Source organism: Podarcis melisellensis (assembly GCF_964234715.1).
Source record: "Podarcis melisellensis genome assembly, chromosome: Z".
NCBI classification, from domain to species: domain Eukaryota; kingdom Metazoa; phylum Chordata; class Lepidosauria; order Squamata; family Lacertidae; genus Podarcis; species Podarcis melisellensis.
In genome coordinates, this window is record NC_138547.1 from 30,217,750 (window position 1) to 30,235,357 (window position 17,608).

The following is a 17,608-nucleotide window of genomic DNA, read 5'->3' on the forward strand; positions in this document are numbered from 1 at the left end:
TCTAGTCAGACATGTTGGATTGAGGGTGGGGTGTTTTAAAATGCTAGTGAAGTACAGGCTGTGACCATTTTGCACGCATTCAAACAATGTGCAACTGCCAATGCATGGGTTGCTTTGGACCTAGAGGACGGCAGAATACAGGTGGGGCGGGCGGGCGGGTGGGCTTATGCACCCAGGAGACAGATACACAACCCATGCACAACTCGGGAGTTGCCTGTAGTGTACACAGATTCCGCTCTTGGAATCTTTGTTATCCAAAACCTTGGTAATCCAAACACAAGGAATTATTCCCAAACCTCACTACCTGAATGGCAGATCCAGATATCCAAACAGCCGGAGTTTGTACACTTCTTTGTGCTTTGCTGGCTAACAGCAGCCATTTCAGGCAGAAAGCAGGGAGGGGGAGGGATATCTGACAAATCAGGGGGCAAGAGAGGTTGAACAAACCAGTTTTTCCCCGGTCTCTCTTTTGCTGGTTGACTGCAGCCATTTTAGGAGGAAACCATGGGGGGGGGGGGAGAGATCACAGATTAGAAATGTTCCCACAGGAAATAATGGAAATCGCCAGCTTGTTATGCAAATGCTCACCTAATGAACAATTTCCTGGGAACACATTGTATTTGGAAAGTGGGAACTGTGCGTATTTTGTTTCTACTTTTAACACTGCTAAGCTCTGTTTCAGAGTTGTGTTGGACTTCTGTATGAAATACAACCAAGAACCTTGTAGCTTTTAAAATACAATGATATGATTCAGACATTAATGCCCAACCATGTTTTGTGGTAATGTCTAAGCCAACATAATGTGATGGTCTGTGCTTTGCAGGTTGCCACGAAAGCAGAATCCCAACCAACACAGTTTCAAGATGGCTTGCAAACATTTGAGTAAATTGGCTGGAATGCAAACTCTTAACTTAAATTTCAGAAAACACATAACCATCAGGGTATTTATTTGTTCATTTGCTCATTTGTTTATCGCAACACCTAGTCCCTTTTTATGAAACATCTGAAAACAATTTAACAAGGAAAACATTTCACATAAAAAGCAATTAAAACAATTTCATATGTAAAAACCATTTCAAGTCCAATTCAATTTAAAAAAATAATAATTCCCCTTCAAATGCTTGTTGAAAAAGAATGAAAGACAATGGAGATTGTGTCTTTTTGATATTTACAGGAGAGAGTTCCAAAGGGTAGCAGCTGCCACTCACTAAAGTTCATGAATATTGGGATGGTTGCTGGGATGATGCAGATAGAATGAAAAACAGATATAGGTGTTAAGTCAATGGGAGAGGGAGGGAGGGCAGGTTGGTTGAAGATGGTTGATGAGTTGACTTGGGACTGTCCATTGAGAAACTGCACATTACCATGGTTGGCAGCTCAAAATGCCGGCTCATCTCATAACATCAATACTTGGTATTTTTGAAGTGTTCAGAACACCTTACATATGTTATCTCAGTCATTATTACAACTGTTGTATGCAGGAGTTAAATATTATTGTCCTTATGCTACAAATTAGGGGAGATGACTGCAGTTGAGAGGTTGTAGCATTTTTGGACTTACATCCTACTTCTCCAGGGGATGTAAGAGGTTTACATGTTTCTCACTCCCCCGCCTCCCCACTTCATTTAATCTTATGAGAACTCTATGAAGCAGGTTAAACTGATAATATAGTTACTGGCACAACTCACCTAATGAGCTTCACTGCTAAATGTGGATTGCAGCTTGGGTTACCCCATTCCTAGACCAACACCCTTGTTACTTTTCACTAACCTGGAACATTAATTTAGGTTGTCCAGTGAAACAATGACAAAGGTGAAATTTGAGCTAAGGACTTTTGTAAAATGAACTCTCACTTAATTTGATGGAACTTGTGCTTTTCAGATTGCACCCTTAACCACTCTGCTGAAAACACAAAGTAGTGCTACTGTATTATATAAGAGTAACCACCAGGTGTGTGGTGGGTGTGAACACCTTGTAGCCAAATTCTTAGAAAGCTTTTGTTTTGTTTTGTTTTGTTTCTTAAACTTCTTCTGTGGTACATGTTAAAGTTTTACAAAAGCTATTAAAAAAGAAACTTCAAATAGAAGGCAGTTCATTTCGGCCATGATATCACTCCAGAATTGAAGCATTATAGAAAAGCTAAACAATGCCAAATGGATTTGGCCGAGATCAAAAGCCAAATCTATTTGTTCGCTTTCATCTTCAGTGTTCCATTTCCTAGGAGTCTGACCTTAGTCAAACATCTATTAAAGTTAGCTTTTTGATCTCCCCCCTTCTTTTTTTGAAAAAGAAGGGGGGAAAGTCAATCTTGAAAAATTTTCTTCCAAAGACAATCACACTATTGTGTTTTTAATGTTCCACCAGCATCTAAGTAAATAGGATTCTCTGGTGTATGCGACAGAACACTGGTTAAATGGGACAATCATTTTTGTGTCTTAGACAAGAATCAAAAGGAAGCATTCTTCAGAGGCTGTTAACTGGAACAAGAAAATCCCCCTTAGGTCACTGGAAACCTGTTAGCTGGTCGATCTATGGCCTGTTTTAGTCCTTTGATTAAAAAAAAAAAGCTTTGTAATTTGATAACAGGTAGCTTAGTTGCTTCTAATGTGGTTTCCTCTTCATCAGTCAAAGTTGACGGGTGTTTAATCAGGGAAAAGGTTCATTTACTTCTAAATTATGAGACTTGTAGTCAGGTTTCAGTACCACTAGAAAGACAGCCACTACCAGCTCTTTGATCCTCCCCAATAATGTTAAAATGATCACTTTTTATTTACACCTTTAAAGTATTATGCTTTCTGTAGCATGCTTTCTGTAAATAGTTCTTAGCGTAAATAGTTCTTAGCGTACTAGGTGCTGGGTCTCCAGGTTTGGCAATGGCTAGAGAGGGCGCAGCCTGCAGAGGACCATTTAAGGAGGCCTAGAGGGTCACATCTGACCCCTGGGCCTGATGTTCCCTGTCCCTGCCTTAGCCTATCACTTCAGAACTGTGTCATTTATTAACGATGATAGAGTCATACGTTGATCATCTATAGTGGAAACAAAGCCAAGAAGGGAAGCTTCTAGGTCTAGCTGCTATATAGAGGTCTATATTGTTCTTTCTTCTTTGGCGATCACTCATAGCAAAGTAAGATTGTTTTAACAGTGAGTTCATAAGTGACTGTGGAGGGCAATTCTGGATCTGCACATCCTTTCACGATGGGAACATAGGTTGCCAGCGGGAGTTGATCACGGTGAGGATTTGCCAAATGTCCCTTCTTCTTAGCTCATTTCTCCCTTTTGTCCTTCTTCAAAGTCCATGATGCCTTGGTAAAGGCTGTTCTCCAATTGGAGCGCTCACAGGCCAGTGATTCCCAGTTGTCGGTGTTTATACTACTTTTTTTAAAAAAAAGATTTGCCTTGAGAGTGTCTTTAAACTTCTTTTGTTTCCCATATATGGCATTATGTTTCCCAATAGAGTGGTTGCTATGAAGGATGATAATCAGGTGTGGGTGGCTGGGTGGAAGGGACCACAATAATCTTTTGTCCAACCCCATACCATACAGGAATCTTTTGCTCAACATGGGGTTCAAACACCAGAACCCTGAGATTAAGAGTTTCATGCTCTATCGGCACTCTAACCTAGGAATGGGCAACTTGAACACCTCTAGATGCTGCTGGAGTTGCACTTCTGTCATACCTGACTGTGCTGACTGGACTTGCTGGGAGCTAGTGTCCAACAAAGTTCTGGAACAGGTCCAGCTCTACCATCAGGCAGAGTGACACAGTCAAAGCCTGAAGCCTCTTCTCAGCTAGGCTGCTGCCCTCAGGTACAGTTGAAGGATGCTGTCCCATTACCAGTTCCAACACTGATCTGTTCAGCTCCTGCATAGTGAGTGGATGCAAGGGGGCGCCATCCTGTCCTTAGCTCAGGCAGCAACTATTTATTGCCCAGCCCTGACCAAGAGAGCTACGAGTTCCCTATCCCTGCTCTAACCAGTACACCACACATGTGACATATTTACTTGGGAGTAAGCCCCACTGTGTTCAGTGGGGTTTACTGCAATTGGAGAGTACATAGGCTTGCAGTTTTTGTTCCTTAGCACCACAGAAACCTAAGTTCAATGAGTACTTTTATTCTTCGTCTTCAGTTAATGCATTTACCAGGACAGTTGCCACTTTTAAAAAAGAGGTTCAATTATTATAGGACATGGAGCACTCTGCTGATTTTCTGGATAGCCAGTCTTTCTTCCCTCTCCCGCTCCCCCTCCTCTCTCTTCAACCCCATCGCCCAGAATCCTTTCTCTGCCTTTTTACATTCATCTTTGTGATCCTGAGAACCGAAAGGGTCAAGCAGTCAACTATACAGAATAAGATAAAGGTCGCTGGAGTGGAGCTCACTAAAAGTATTAAGTATTACAATCCTGACAAATCATTCCCATAGCCTAGACTCTAAAAGGAACGGAAAATGTCATGAAATCAATCAACCATCATAAGCGGGTCTCTGAAAAGAAAGCAAGGGAAAATACAATCTAACCCGGCCTTTTCCTTTCCAACTCTGATTTTGTCATTTCCTCTCAATCATATAACTTAAAAAGATTTTCAGAGTATGAGACGGATGCATCTTGTTTATGTTTCATCCATCGTTGATAATATTGTTATTTTACTGATTTTAACATTTTACATGGTAGAATAATATGCCAAGATACATACAAATAGTAATACACATAAATTTTCACTAGGTTTATTTCAGATTCTGGGACTGAAGTTCCCCTGAGAAGGGCGAGGCCAGTTTCCAATCAGCTCCTGATCAGTGCTGGGGCAATATCATAGGCTGCTTATTAGCTGGACTTAGCCTGGCATCTATCACTTCCACCCTGGCATGTTCAGTCCAAGATCCTAAAACCATCTCTGCCATTTTAGGACTTATACATAAAGCAGAATGAATTGGTTGAACCAACGAGGGAGCAGTCGGTGAAAACTGCAAGTGGTGGGTAACATTTTTTTTAATACTGCCCCCACATTGCAGTTAACAACTCCAAGCAAAACAGCCAGGATGGAATTGGAACATCAAAGTTTGTATCAAAATACTTTCATAGAGAAGCATTAAAAAAGAAGACACCCACCCCATAAGTGATGCAGTCCATTCTGGCACCCCAGAACTCAACCTACTCATTCCCCCTTCTTTCTGATCCATCTGCAAACTAGGTTTCAGTCTCCTCACTAGTGCTAGGCTGAGCATTTGAAAGACTGAAGGATTAACCTGGATTTTGCTTGATTGAAAGAGGGATAGCTGTCAGAAGAGCATGAGACTCTTGATCTAGGGTTGTGGCTTCGAGCTCCATGTTGTGCAAAAGGTTCCTGCATTGCAGGGGGTTGGACTAAATGACCCTGTGGTCCCTTCCAACTCTACAGTTCTATGAATCTATGTGTGTGCAGTGAGAGGGTAAATTTCACCTTTGTCCATTAGTTTCTATACACACCCACACACCTCCATCCAGGCAAGAAGCTTTATCAGAATTAAGGGAGAAATTTTGAGCCAGGCGAAAACATTCAAGGAAAATACAAAGTAAGGCCAGTGAATGGTAAAACATCAGGAGCAGGAGTGTGGCCTTGGGGAAGGTGCCTAGACCCAGGTAGAAAGGTCATAGAATCATAGAATCATAGAGTTGGAAGAGACCACAAGGGCCATCGAGTCCAACCCCCTGCCAAGCAGGAAACACCATCAGAGCACTCCTGACATATGGTTGTCAAGCCTCTGCTTAAAGACCTCCAAAGAAGGAGACTCCACCACACTCCTTGGTAGCAAATTCCACTGTCGAACAGCTCTTACTGTCAGGAAGTTCTTCCTAATGTTTAGGTGGAATCTTCTTTCTTGTAGTTTGGATCCATTGCTCTGTGTCCGCTTCTCTGGAGCAGCAGAAAACAACCTTTCTCCCTCCTCTATGTGACATCCTTTTATATATTTGAACATGGCTATCATATCACCCCTTAACCTCCTCTTCTCCAGGCTAAACATGCCCAGCTCCCTTAGCCGTTCCTCATAAGGCATTGTTTCCAGGCCTTTGACCATTTTGGTTGCCCTCCTCTGGACACGTTCCAGTTTGTCAGTGTCCTTCTTGAACTGTGGTGCCCAGAACTGGACACAGTACTCCAGGTGAGGTCTGACCAGAGCAAAATAAAGTGGCACTATTACTTCCCTTGATCTAGATGCTATACTCCTATTGATGCAGCCCAGAATTGCATATGGCTTTTTTAGCTGCCGCGTCACACTGTTGGCTCATGTCAAGTTTGTGGTCAACCAAGACTCCTAGATCCTTTTCACATGTACTGCTCTCAAGCCAGGTGTCACCCATCTTGTATTTGTGCCTCTCATTTTTTATGCCCAAGTGCAATACTTTACATTTCTCCCTGTTAAAATTCATCTTGTTTGTTTTGGCCCAGTTCTCTAATCTGTCAAGGTCATTTTGAAGTGTGATCCTGTCCTCTGGGGTGTTAGCCACCCCTCACAGTTTGGTGTCATCTGCAAATTTGATCAGGATGCCCTTGAGTCCATTATCCAAGTTGTTGATAAAGATGTTGAATAAGACCTGTGGCACCCCACTAGTCACTCTTCTCCAGGATGAAGAGGAACCATTGATGAGCATCCGGTCAGTCAGCCAGTTACAAATCCACTGAGTGGTAGCATAGTCAAGTCCGCATTTTACCAGCTTCTTTACAAGAATATCATGGGGCACCTTGTCAAATGCCTTGCTGAAATCAAGATCCTCAGGACTATGGTTCCCCACCTCTGCTCAGGAAGTTGCCTCCAACTTCAGACCTGTGATGGCTCCCCTGGCACCCAGTGACAGTCTATCTTCTCTCAAGAGTTAGCATCTGCCTTCAGTGTGGTGTAGTGGTTAAGAGCAGTGGACTCGTAATCTGGTGAACCGGGTTCGCTTCCCCGCTCCTCTACATGCAGCTGCTGGGTGACCTTGGGCTAGTCACACTTCTCTGAAGTCTCTCAGCCCCACTCACCTCACAGAGTGTTTGTTATGGGGGAGGAAGGAAAAGGAGAATGTTAGCCGTTTTGAGACTCCTTAGGGTAGTGATAAAGCGGGATATCAAATACAAACTCCTCTTCTTCTTCTTCTTCTTCTTCTTCTTCTTCTTCTTCTTCTTCTTCTTCTTGCCTGGTCCTGAGGAAGGCACAATCTGCCTCTTGAGGAAAGCATGCAGTAACTAGTGCAGAATTATAGATGGGTTCCTTCACCCCACAATGAGCAAGATTTCTCTGATCTGGAGGGAGGACAGTTCACTCCAGCCTGTTTCTGAAGGAAGCCAGGAGCGGCTGCTCTCATCTCTGAGGGGTATGGGACCCAGAGACTGCAACATGGCTCCCCCTCCTATTTTCAATATGGCATTGTGCATTAACATTTCATACCACCAGATGTTTCATTGTTCTTGCTTTCTGAATGTCTCACTTGACCCACAGCAGGTTTGAATGTGGATATCTCATACAACTGGTAGAGCACCCAGAAACCAGGCACAATTTGGACTTGAAATCATAGCGGCGCCAGAGCCTTAGTGGTTTTGTGTGTTTTCTCCCCCTTTTGAATGTTTCCAGTTACAAATAGTTTGATAATTTAATTAAATGTTTTGTTTTGATATGAGGGACTGCAGTGCAGGCGGTGTGGCTTGCCATTCAATTTTAATTAATTAATTGCATACCTCAAGATTAGATTACTCATAGCTCCTCTTTAGTTAATTTACTCGTTCACAGTTTTGACAGAAAAGCTTTATGAATAATGCAGAGGGATGGGTACCATCTAACCAATTACTAAACTTGGGGGGGGGGTGAGGATTTAGTTAGAGAACAGTACTACCTTCCATCATCATCCATAATCTATAAATATGAATGCAAAATACATATAAGTACGAATATATGTGTGAATATCTATCAGGATGCCCACCGGGTTCTATAACTCCATTTGCACCAGGTTACAAATTATAATTGTTGCGTGAGTCTTGCTTCACTTCCTCAAGCAACTGCCCACATTATTAATGGCTGAGAGCCATTATGGCAATGCACTGCTTCCTGTGTTGGAGGGAATAAGCCAAACATCACAAGTGGGGAGAGTGTTATTGTGTTCATATCCTGTTTGTAGGCATCTCAGAGGCATCTGATTGGCCACTGTGAGAACAGGATTCTGAATTAGATGGCCCTTTGGTCTGAACCAGCAGGGATCTTATGTTCTTAGGCAAGTTGAAATGACAGAAAAGACTGTTTGGTCATTTTGTTTAAATAATTTTTCTCTCTATTTCTGTGGCTAGGTCTAACAGCAGCTGCCATGGCAGAGGCGATGAAATTGCAGAAGATGAAGCTGATGGCCATGAATAGCCTTCATGGAAGTGGGAGTCAGAATGGGACAGAATCTGAGAATGAGGAGCTGAATTCCAATGCAGGTAAGCAAATCTGAAATCTGTTTCTTTGAGTTTACCTCTTAACTGTTCACTCCTGGGAAGGAGAAATTCTTCCATTGTCAAGCAGTTGCTATTTTGGGTTGCCTGCAACTCGAATAGCCACTTTACGAGAGTCACACATGGAAAAGCTGCCAGATTATGGAGTTGATGGTGGTAACTCGCTTCTCCACCTTTGTCTTTCTGAGGGATGACTCATACCGCATTCCAAAAATTAGAATGTTTTGGAAGTCATCCATAATTGACAGGAAAAGTCCACACACAATGGAGGATTTTTTTCTTTTCTTTTTTGGCAACAGGAGAAGTCATTGTTGCACAAATGAGCTTTGGGGGAGATGTTGATCACACCTTTCGCTTTTGGCAAATGCCAATCTTAATGCTTAGCCTTGGGGAGAATGATTGTGTGTTTACGTGTTAATCATCATAATTAACATGGATCCAGCACATTTCAAGTTTTGAGAGCACTTAATGTATATCAGCATAATGTCCTTATGGGATCTTCTAAGATAGGCCTCGATTATTTTCACCAGGTTGCAAATATGGAGCTGAGGCTTGAGATATGATTTATTATTCCATTTTTTAAATCTCTCAGTCTTGTTATGAAACTATTGAGTGGTCTCCCAGTCCAGACACTGATCATATTCATACCACAAGGTTGCTGCATTATATGCATTAATATCATAGCTCTGGCTGAATATTGGCTTGCCAGAGATTTTCTGGTATATGGATTGACAATCCACAATGGCACAATATGCCTGCAGGGTCTCATTTCCTGAAATTAGACTTGAAATAAGCCTTCTGTTGTAGCCAAGAGAAGCTATTTTTGCCTGAGGTCCAAAAAAGTTTCTCCACTTTTCAATTTCTCCAAAGGCCCAAAAAAGGTTAGCAACCCCTCTTGACTTTGAAGAGGCTCATATCATTGATTCCCCAGCTCACAGTACTGTTTACTTAGCTTCATTTGTAAGAACAGCCTGTACAAGGCAGTTCACTACGTAGTAAAACTGTTACAGGCATCACCCAAAAACCCCAAACTGAATTGTGGCTTCCTAGTTTGTTCAGCTTCCTGATTCATTTCTCCCACTCATGGTGCAGGAAGAGAAAAGCAGTAGTCTTATCATGATGTGTGAACATGGGCAATGTATTGATCTTGATCCATGCAGTGAGTTATTACAGCAGGGTGGAACAGAAATATGCAAAGAGGGTGGGTGATTTTGCCAACTTCCTTATGGAAATCATATGAATACAAAATGCTTCGATATATCAGACCAGACGGTTGGTCCTTCTAGCCCAATGCTGTCTACTCTGACTGCCAGCTGTCTTGCAGGATCCCAGACAAGCTACCCCTGTATGAGAAGATGCTAGGAATTAAATATGGGACCTTCTCTGTGTAAAGCAGGTGTTTTGCCATTAAGCTATGCCCTTCTCCCCAGTCATAAAGTGTAAACCAACAATTATCTCTTGTGTATGTTCATTTTGGTGCTCTCTGTACCACCCAAGGCCATCTAGATCAGCATTTCCCAACCTTCAATTCCTTAGCTATTGTTGACTACAACTCCCATCATCTCCCAGCCAGTGGCCGGGGTTGATGGGAGTTAGAGCTCAACAATAACTGGTGGCCCAAGCTTGACAAACATTGCTCTAGATACTGAAACTATGGTATGCCCATTATAATTCTATGTCTACACTCAAGCTTTTAACAAATGTTTGGGGCGGTTTTTGTGTGTGTATAGACTCATACGGGCTAAATGACTGCTAAAATAAAATGGTGTAAAACAAAAATAAAAGGAGATTGACTTTTGAAAGTGACTTCTTAACAAAGGCAGGCGGCAACATAGCCACTGAACCAGGAGCCATGTCAGTGAAGAAAACATTTTATTTTAAGGAGACAGACCTACAGTTTCTTTGATTCGAGGTTGTGTTTAATAGCTTCTGTAATGGCTGCAACATGACTCTGCATCTCGATTTCAGCATGAATAACAACCTGTTCGTGTTTCATTTAGCTCCAAATGAGAAATTCTGTCTTTTTATTGTTTTAGGAAATTAGTCTGTGTACTATTGCTCCTGGAACTTTATAATTAATCACTAAAGGTTATGGCTGTTGAGAGTTTGTGGGAAATAGACGCCTGAGTGGTTATAACTATAGCTGTCAAATCAGAAATATTGGTTTACAGTGGTAGAGTTTGTTATTCTTTTGGATTTTTAATAGATACACACACACACACACACACACACACACACACACACACACAGAGGGAACAAAGAGTTTGAAGTCACCTCTTTACTTGAAAAAAATATATGTGGAAAGTGTGTGTGTGTCCCCGTGTGTCCTTTCATTCATTGCTACATAGTGATTTCCACCAGAGAGATAGAAAAGATATGCCTTTAAAACCCTTTTCATTCTGGATGATTGCCTCGTTGCCTTTTGTGATGGTTTAAGTGGAGCAAGGAAAATGTTTGGCAATTGGGCTTGAATAAAATGGTATTTGCCAGTGTCTTTCTTTTTTGAGTATATATTATTGTGCTTTTGTTAAGATTAAAATCCAAAGTACACCTGGAGTTTCTGAGAGAAGGATGTTGAACATGTAGTGTGCCCTTCTACAAGGGAACATGTAGTTTTGCCCTTCTGCTCACCAGTGGGTGGTAGGGTGGAGAGCAGGGAGACAAACAGCAGGTGCTGTTAGAGCTAATGACAAGCAGAGGCAAATAACTCTAGTTTTGTCCCTACCCACCCCCACTCCTAGCAGAGTTTTGCATGGGCAAAACTGAGAATAAGGAGGAGTTTGTCAGGAGACTTGTAGTCCCCTCATTGAGCTCCAATTCCCAGAGTTGCCTGGGAAGAAGAATTACCGTATTTTTTGCTCTATAAGACTCACTTTTTCCCTCCTAAAAAGTAAGGGGAAATGTGTGTGCGTCTTATGGAGCAAATGCAGGCTGCGCAGCTATCCCAGAAGCCAGAACAGCAAAAGGGATCGCTGCTTTCGTTGCACAGCGATCCCTCTTGCTGTTATGGCTTCTGGGATTCAGAATATTTTTTTCCTAGTTTTCCTCCTCCAAAAACTAGGTGCGTCTTATGGCCTGGTGCGCCTTATAGAGCGAAAAATACGGTAATTGTTAAACCTCTCTGGGAATTGCAGTTCTGTGAGGGGATTACAGGTCTCCTAACAACTGTCAGCACCCTGAAATTCCCAAGATTCTTTGGGGGGAGGAACCATGGTTGTATAACATGGCATGATACAGCTTTGAAAAGTATAGTACAAATGGGCCCCAGTTTTATGGAACTCCCTTCCAGCTGAGGTCAGGCAGGTCTAATGTTCCACTAAAACCTTTTTTTAAAATTTCGTTTAGCAAGCATTTTGTTTGAATTCTGTTTTTACAGTTTTCGATTACTTTTATCTTCTTTGTGTCATGGCACAACTTGCAACCACTTAGAGACTACCCATAATTAAGTGCTTATATAAATTGTCAGAATAAATAAAACACAGAAATTAGAAGTACTAGTAGGGGTGACAGTTATGCCACTGCTGATATGTGACCATTATTTTTGGTTCTTTGCTGATGTGCTAAATATGTGAATGAGTGGATGAAAGGGAGATAAAAAGCGAACAAACTGATTGTTGCCTGCAAGTTTTTGTTGTTGTACTTTGAAGGACTCTTTATGCCATTGCGCTGTAATCAAAGAAGCATCAACATATAACTCCAGAGATTGAAGCTGCCCATTCCAGCCATTAAGCAAGGAATAAAGTTGACTTAAAGTAAAGTGGGGTGGAGGCATTTTAATAGAAGTTTTCCAATACATATGTGTCTGTAGCATTCCTGAGCAACAGCACCAAAGAGCATTAAATACTTCTTGTGGCAAATATTCATTATCATTGCTTGATTATTTCTTCTTCCTCTTCCTCCTCCTCCTCCTCTTCCTCCTCCTCCTCCTCCTCCTCTTCTTCTTCTTCTTCTTCTTCTTCTTCTTCTTCTTCTTCTTCTTCTTCTTCTTCTTCTTCTTCTTCTTCTTTATTGGAATTTTTGTTTTAAAAAAACATTGTGTGATTTTCCATACCTTTACATTGCCTATATTCTGACTCTCTCGAGTCAACGACTTCCCCCCATCCCTCCCAACTGACTTTCTAGCTTCCAATTATCATTTCATCTGTATTTCTCATTCCCCTCATCTACCTTTCCTTTTACTTTAAAATTCCTTATCATTGTAAATAAGTTTCTAATTTTAACTGACAAACCCTTAAGCAAGTCCTGTTAGCGTTGTTAAGTGTTTACAATGTTCTTTCAAATAAATAACAAATTTACTCCAGTCTTTTTGAAACTGTTAGTCTTGCTGGATCTTGGATTTTCCTGGACAGTCTTGCCAGCTCTGTATATTCAATCATCTTACTCTGCCATTCTTCTGTCGGAGTTTCCTGTTGTTTCCACTTCTGAGCTAAAAGAATCCTTACTGCTGTTGCTGCGTATAAGAATATAGTATGGTCTTTCTTAGGAATCTCTTCTCCTAAAATACCTAACAAGAAGGCTTCTGGTTTCTTATGGAACGTGTTCTTAAACACTTTCTTAAGATCATTATAAATCATGTCCCTGTATGCTTTCACATCATTGCTTGATTTCCGAGGCAAACTGATATATTACAGTAGTAAGGAGCAGGGCAACCAAGGAAGCAGCTTCTGGCAGTTCAAGAACCAGGGGGAAACCTCTTTTATAGGGTAAATAATAATAATAATAAAAATAAAATAAATCTCTGTTTTGTGTGTGTAACATGAGTTTTCCCCCATGTACCTGCCATGCAGTTCCACCCGCCCCTCCTAAATGCAAACATCCTTCACGATCTGTTTAAAAAACCACAAATACATCACTCAGAGGAATATTTAAAGGAGCATCAGGAGGGGAGAAACTCATTGGTTTAATGGAATGCTGTCAAGAAAAATCAGCATCAGAAATGACACAGGGGCAGAATTGATACTTCTGCACTGACACGTTAAAAGAAAATCCCATACATTATTTAGAAAACCTCGAAATCTGTCAGCAGTATGATTGCCGAGTTAGCAGAAGCAGGAGGGAAGGGGCTCGGAGTTGAAAAGAAAAAGCATAGGCATGGATCCATATTGTAACCTTTCATGTTCTACACCCACCACAAGTACCTAGCTATTACACGGTCAGCATTCCCTCCCCCCTCCCTTTTAAAAATCCCCATTTTAAAAAATCTCAAGTCGAAAGTGGTAGGTGTTTTATTCAAAAAAGCAGGCTGCCTAAGATGCTATTTTGTTGTAAGTATAAAGATGACAAGATCTAAGAACACGGTGTGTGCGTTTTGTTTTGTTTTTTTAAAGAATCTTTTTTTAATGCCTTTGCTGATTTCCTAAAGTAGTTCCCCCTGCCGCCACCCACATCAGTAAAATAGGCATAATGTAACCATGTTTTGCTTATTTAAACACATTGGTAATATATGGACAGTTTTATATTCCAGTGGTGCCAATGTTTAATTCTCCCTATTATATATCTTTATCTACCCACATATATCTAATGGCCAAATAAAAGCACCTTGATTTTTGTTTTTGTTTTTAATCTTTATGTTATATTTTGCAAGAGAACTTATCCCAAAAAGTATACTCTGGGCAAGGTGTTATGGACATTGATCACCTCTCCCTGCCCTGTTTTGACACACACACCCCAGCCACAAAGGTTTAGGTGTTGGTAGCAAAAGAAGACTTGTCCCTATTTCAAAAGCCACTTTGACAGGAATTCTGCACATCTAAGCATGAAGGAATGTGGGTGGTGCTGTGGGTTAAACCACAGAGCCTAGGACTTGCTGATAAGAAGGTCAGTGGTTCAAATCCCTGCAACAGAGTGAGCTCCTGTTCTTCGGTCCCTGCTCCTGCCAACCTAGCAGTTCGAAAGCACATCAAAGTGCAAGTAGATAAATAGGTACCGTTCTGGCGGGAAGGTAAACAGTGTTTCTGTGCACTGCTCTGGTTCACCAGAAGCGGCTTAGTCATGCTGGCCACATGACCCAGAAGCTGTACGCTGGCTCCCTTGGCCAATAAAGTGAGATCAGCCGCAACCCCAGAGTTGACCACAACTGGACCTAATGGTCAGGGGTCCCTTTACCTTTACCTTTAAGCATGAAGAATGGGGCTGGCTCCACGTCTCAGATTCCCCTAGTAAATTTCCCTCTTGTGGGGTGCTCTCCTGACACAGGGCCCCAGTGAATTTCCCTGGCTGCCGGCCATGCGGGGTGATCCTGGATCTGGGACAATGTGGGGTATTAAAGGGATGACTGCTTGGTGTGCTAGGCATATAAGGGGGCCAAGTAGTACAGCCTACTATGGACCTGGGATCCTGGCAACTCTTCAGTGTGCATCAATTTTGTTGTCATAGCAAATCAGTTGAGCTCCCTTTATCCCCTCCTAATTTTGACAGGAGCAAGGCAGGCAGGCTGTTGCAGCACCAAGGACAGCTCCTAGTCCAACTCTCCTACACTCAACTCCTTGTTGAGTACTGTACTACTACTGCTTGTTAATTGCTTGTTAGCCAAAAATCTCGAAGCAACTTACAGCACATTTCAAAACATAAACAGAAGTACATTATACCATTTTTTAAAAAAAATCAGACAAAACACCTGCCATTTATTGATAGACAGGTGTGTGTGCATTTGTGCCCACACACCTTCCTATCTATCTTGCTGGAGAAAGCATTTCTACAACCAAAAATGACCACCTTTCATCACAGCAGGGCCTTGGTGAAAGGCCTCAGAAGAAAACCTAAAGGTCTGGGTAGGTTCATATTGGGTGAGGTGTTCCAGAAGGTACTGGGATCCTGAGCTGTAAAGAGCTTTATAGGTCAAAACCAGCACTTTGCATTGGGGTTTAAAGTGTACTGGCAGCAAGTGTAATTAGAACAGAGTAGGTGTTATATGATCTGTTCGCCTAAAACCTGTCAACAGTCAGGCAGATGCGTTCTCCACTAACTGAAACTTCTGGACTTAGTTCTGGAGTCTCTCAAAGGACTGACCCATGGCCTGTTGGCAGGCACTTCTTCTGCCCCCCCATGGCCTCCCACCTGCACTGCTGGACTGGTGCGGTGGGGCTGGAGACACTCAGTTTTTCAGACCCATGGGAAGGCACCAATGATGGTCCTGACTCTGGTTCTACAAGGCCTAATGTATGGGATGTGGTCCATCAGGCTCCTGCCTGCAGTTTCAGGTTTAGTGGTCGCCTGATCACCTAGCCTAGCTCTTTAGCTGTTGTTACTGTGGCCTCCAAGTCCGCATGGTGGTCACTACTTTGGGGTCATGTCTCATTGGCAGGGAGTTAAACTAGATGATATTTGATCCCCTCCCCCGCCAAATATTATGATTCCATAAGACGATTCTTGTTAATATATTGTTGTACACTGATATGAAGTGGTTTATAAATTTGCAAAATAATAAATAAATGAAATCACTAATAAAATAAACTCTCTGCTGCCAAATGATTAGAACTCTTGCTCTTTTTCATAACAATAAACTAGAAGATAGGTGTTAAATGTTTCTTTTGTTGTTTAAGCTGCTCTGCTTCCATCATACCCCCTCCCACAGAAATATTTGGGAGAACCCCTCTGATAGATGGGAAATACTGTGCCTCATATGCCCCCATTGCACAAAAGGTGTAGTTTAGCAATCTGCCAGATTAGCAGGATGCTTACTGAGATAGCACGTGCTCTGATTGGCTGAGTTTACCCGAGAGGGTTTTCTTTTGCAAGGTTTGATTGAATGTCTCCTTGTTACATACAAGGCCTGAAGTAAGAAAGACAAAACCTCTCTGTTCCTTTCTCCTCAAATTATACACTGTTTTTGTTGAGGTTTCCTTAGTGAAGTGTTATCAGGATTCATTTCCTCTTCAGACTTCCATCTGTGTTATTTAAGTGGGTTTGCCAACACCTACCTGTAACACACGACACTACTAACAAATGTCTCCAGAATGAATTGTGAGTAAATGTATGGCCCAGTTCTTCCGGGAGAAGAAGCTTGCTTGCCGCAGCTCATTTGCATATGTCAGTTCATATTCCTGGTTATCAAATTAAAAATTGCCTGCTGCTATTCTTAAAGCCGAACTTAAGCAAAGAGTAAGGTGGCAAAAATCCATCCAGGCCAATTTGGAACCAGTTCAGTCATTCCTTAAGGCATGTGTGATAGTCAAATGTACTAGAGGAATATTTGGGAAAGCAGACTGCATGTCCACTTTTAAATATTTGACCCAAATGGCACTGTTAAAGTTAACCATGTGAGTCAGTATCAAGAACATATCATTGCAAACTTGTCATCAGCTGTTAGCACCATTTTAAATAAAAGTTAGTTATTATTTATTTAAGGCAATTATATACCACTTCATTAGGGACGCGGGTGGCGCTGTGGGTTAAACCACAGAGCCTAGGACTTGCTGATTAGAAGGTTGGCGGTTCGAATCCCCACAACGGGGTGAGCTCCCGTTGCTCGGTCCCTGCTTCTGACAACCTAGCAGTTCGAAAGCACGTCAAAGTGCAAGTAGATAAATAGGTACCGCTCCGGTAGGAAGGTAAACGGTGTTTCCATGCGCTGCTCTGGTTCGCCAGAAGTGGCTTAGTCATGCTGGCCACATGACCCGGAAGCTGTATGCCGGCTCCCTTCTCCAATAAAACGAGATGAGCACCACAACCCCAGAGTCGGTCACGACTGGACCTAATGGTCAGGGGTCCCTTTATCTTTACCTTTATACCACTTCATTTACTGTATATACCATGATGGCTGAGTTCTGCCAGCACTGTCAGAGGTGGTAGTGTACCTTCTGAATACTAATTGCTGGAAACCACAGGAGGGGAGAGTGCTGTTGTGTTTGTAGGCTTCCCATTAGGGCATCTAGTTGACTACTTTGAGCACAGGATGCTGGATCAGATATGCCACTGCCTGATCCAGCAGGTTCTTCTTACGATCTTATTTCAAAGCAACCTTCCACCATAGTTGCTGTTTTGACGTGGGCACAGGGCAGACGAATCCAAAATACAATCCCCAGGTAGCAGCTGTAAGACAGTGAACATACATTTGATTGCATTATTGGTCAATACAGCAACAGGATGAGTCAGGAGAAAACTCTCAAGATGCATATAATAAGCTTTTCCCCTTGGGCTCACAAAGAAATCTCAGAAATAATGACCCAAACAA

General features: G+C 42.1%; 1 protein-coding gene across 10 annotated transcripts in view; it reads left to right on the forward strand.

The window, feature by feature from the left end:
- The window catches only part of DACH2 (dachshund family transcription factor 2), a 326,026-nt gene that overhangs the window by 208,379 nt on the left and 100,039 nt on the right, over positions 1-17,608 (forward strand). For all 10 annotated transcript variants that reach the window (XM_081897386.1, XM_081897378.1, XM_081897380.1 and 7 more), the window contains one exon: positions 8,290-8,421. In XM_081897386.1, coding sequence (XP_081753512.1) covers positions 8,290-8,421 — 132 coding nt within the window. The remainder of the gene's footprint in view (positions 1-8,289; positions 8,422-17,608) is intronic.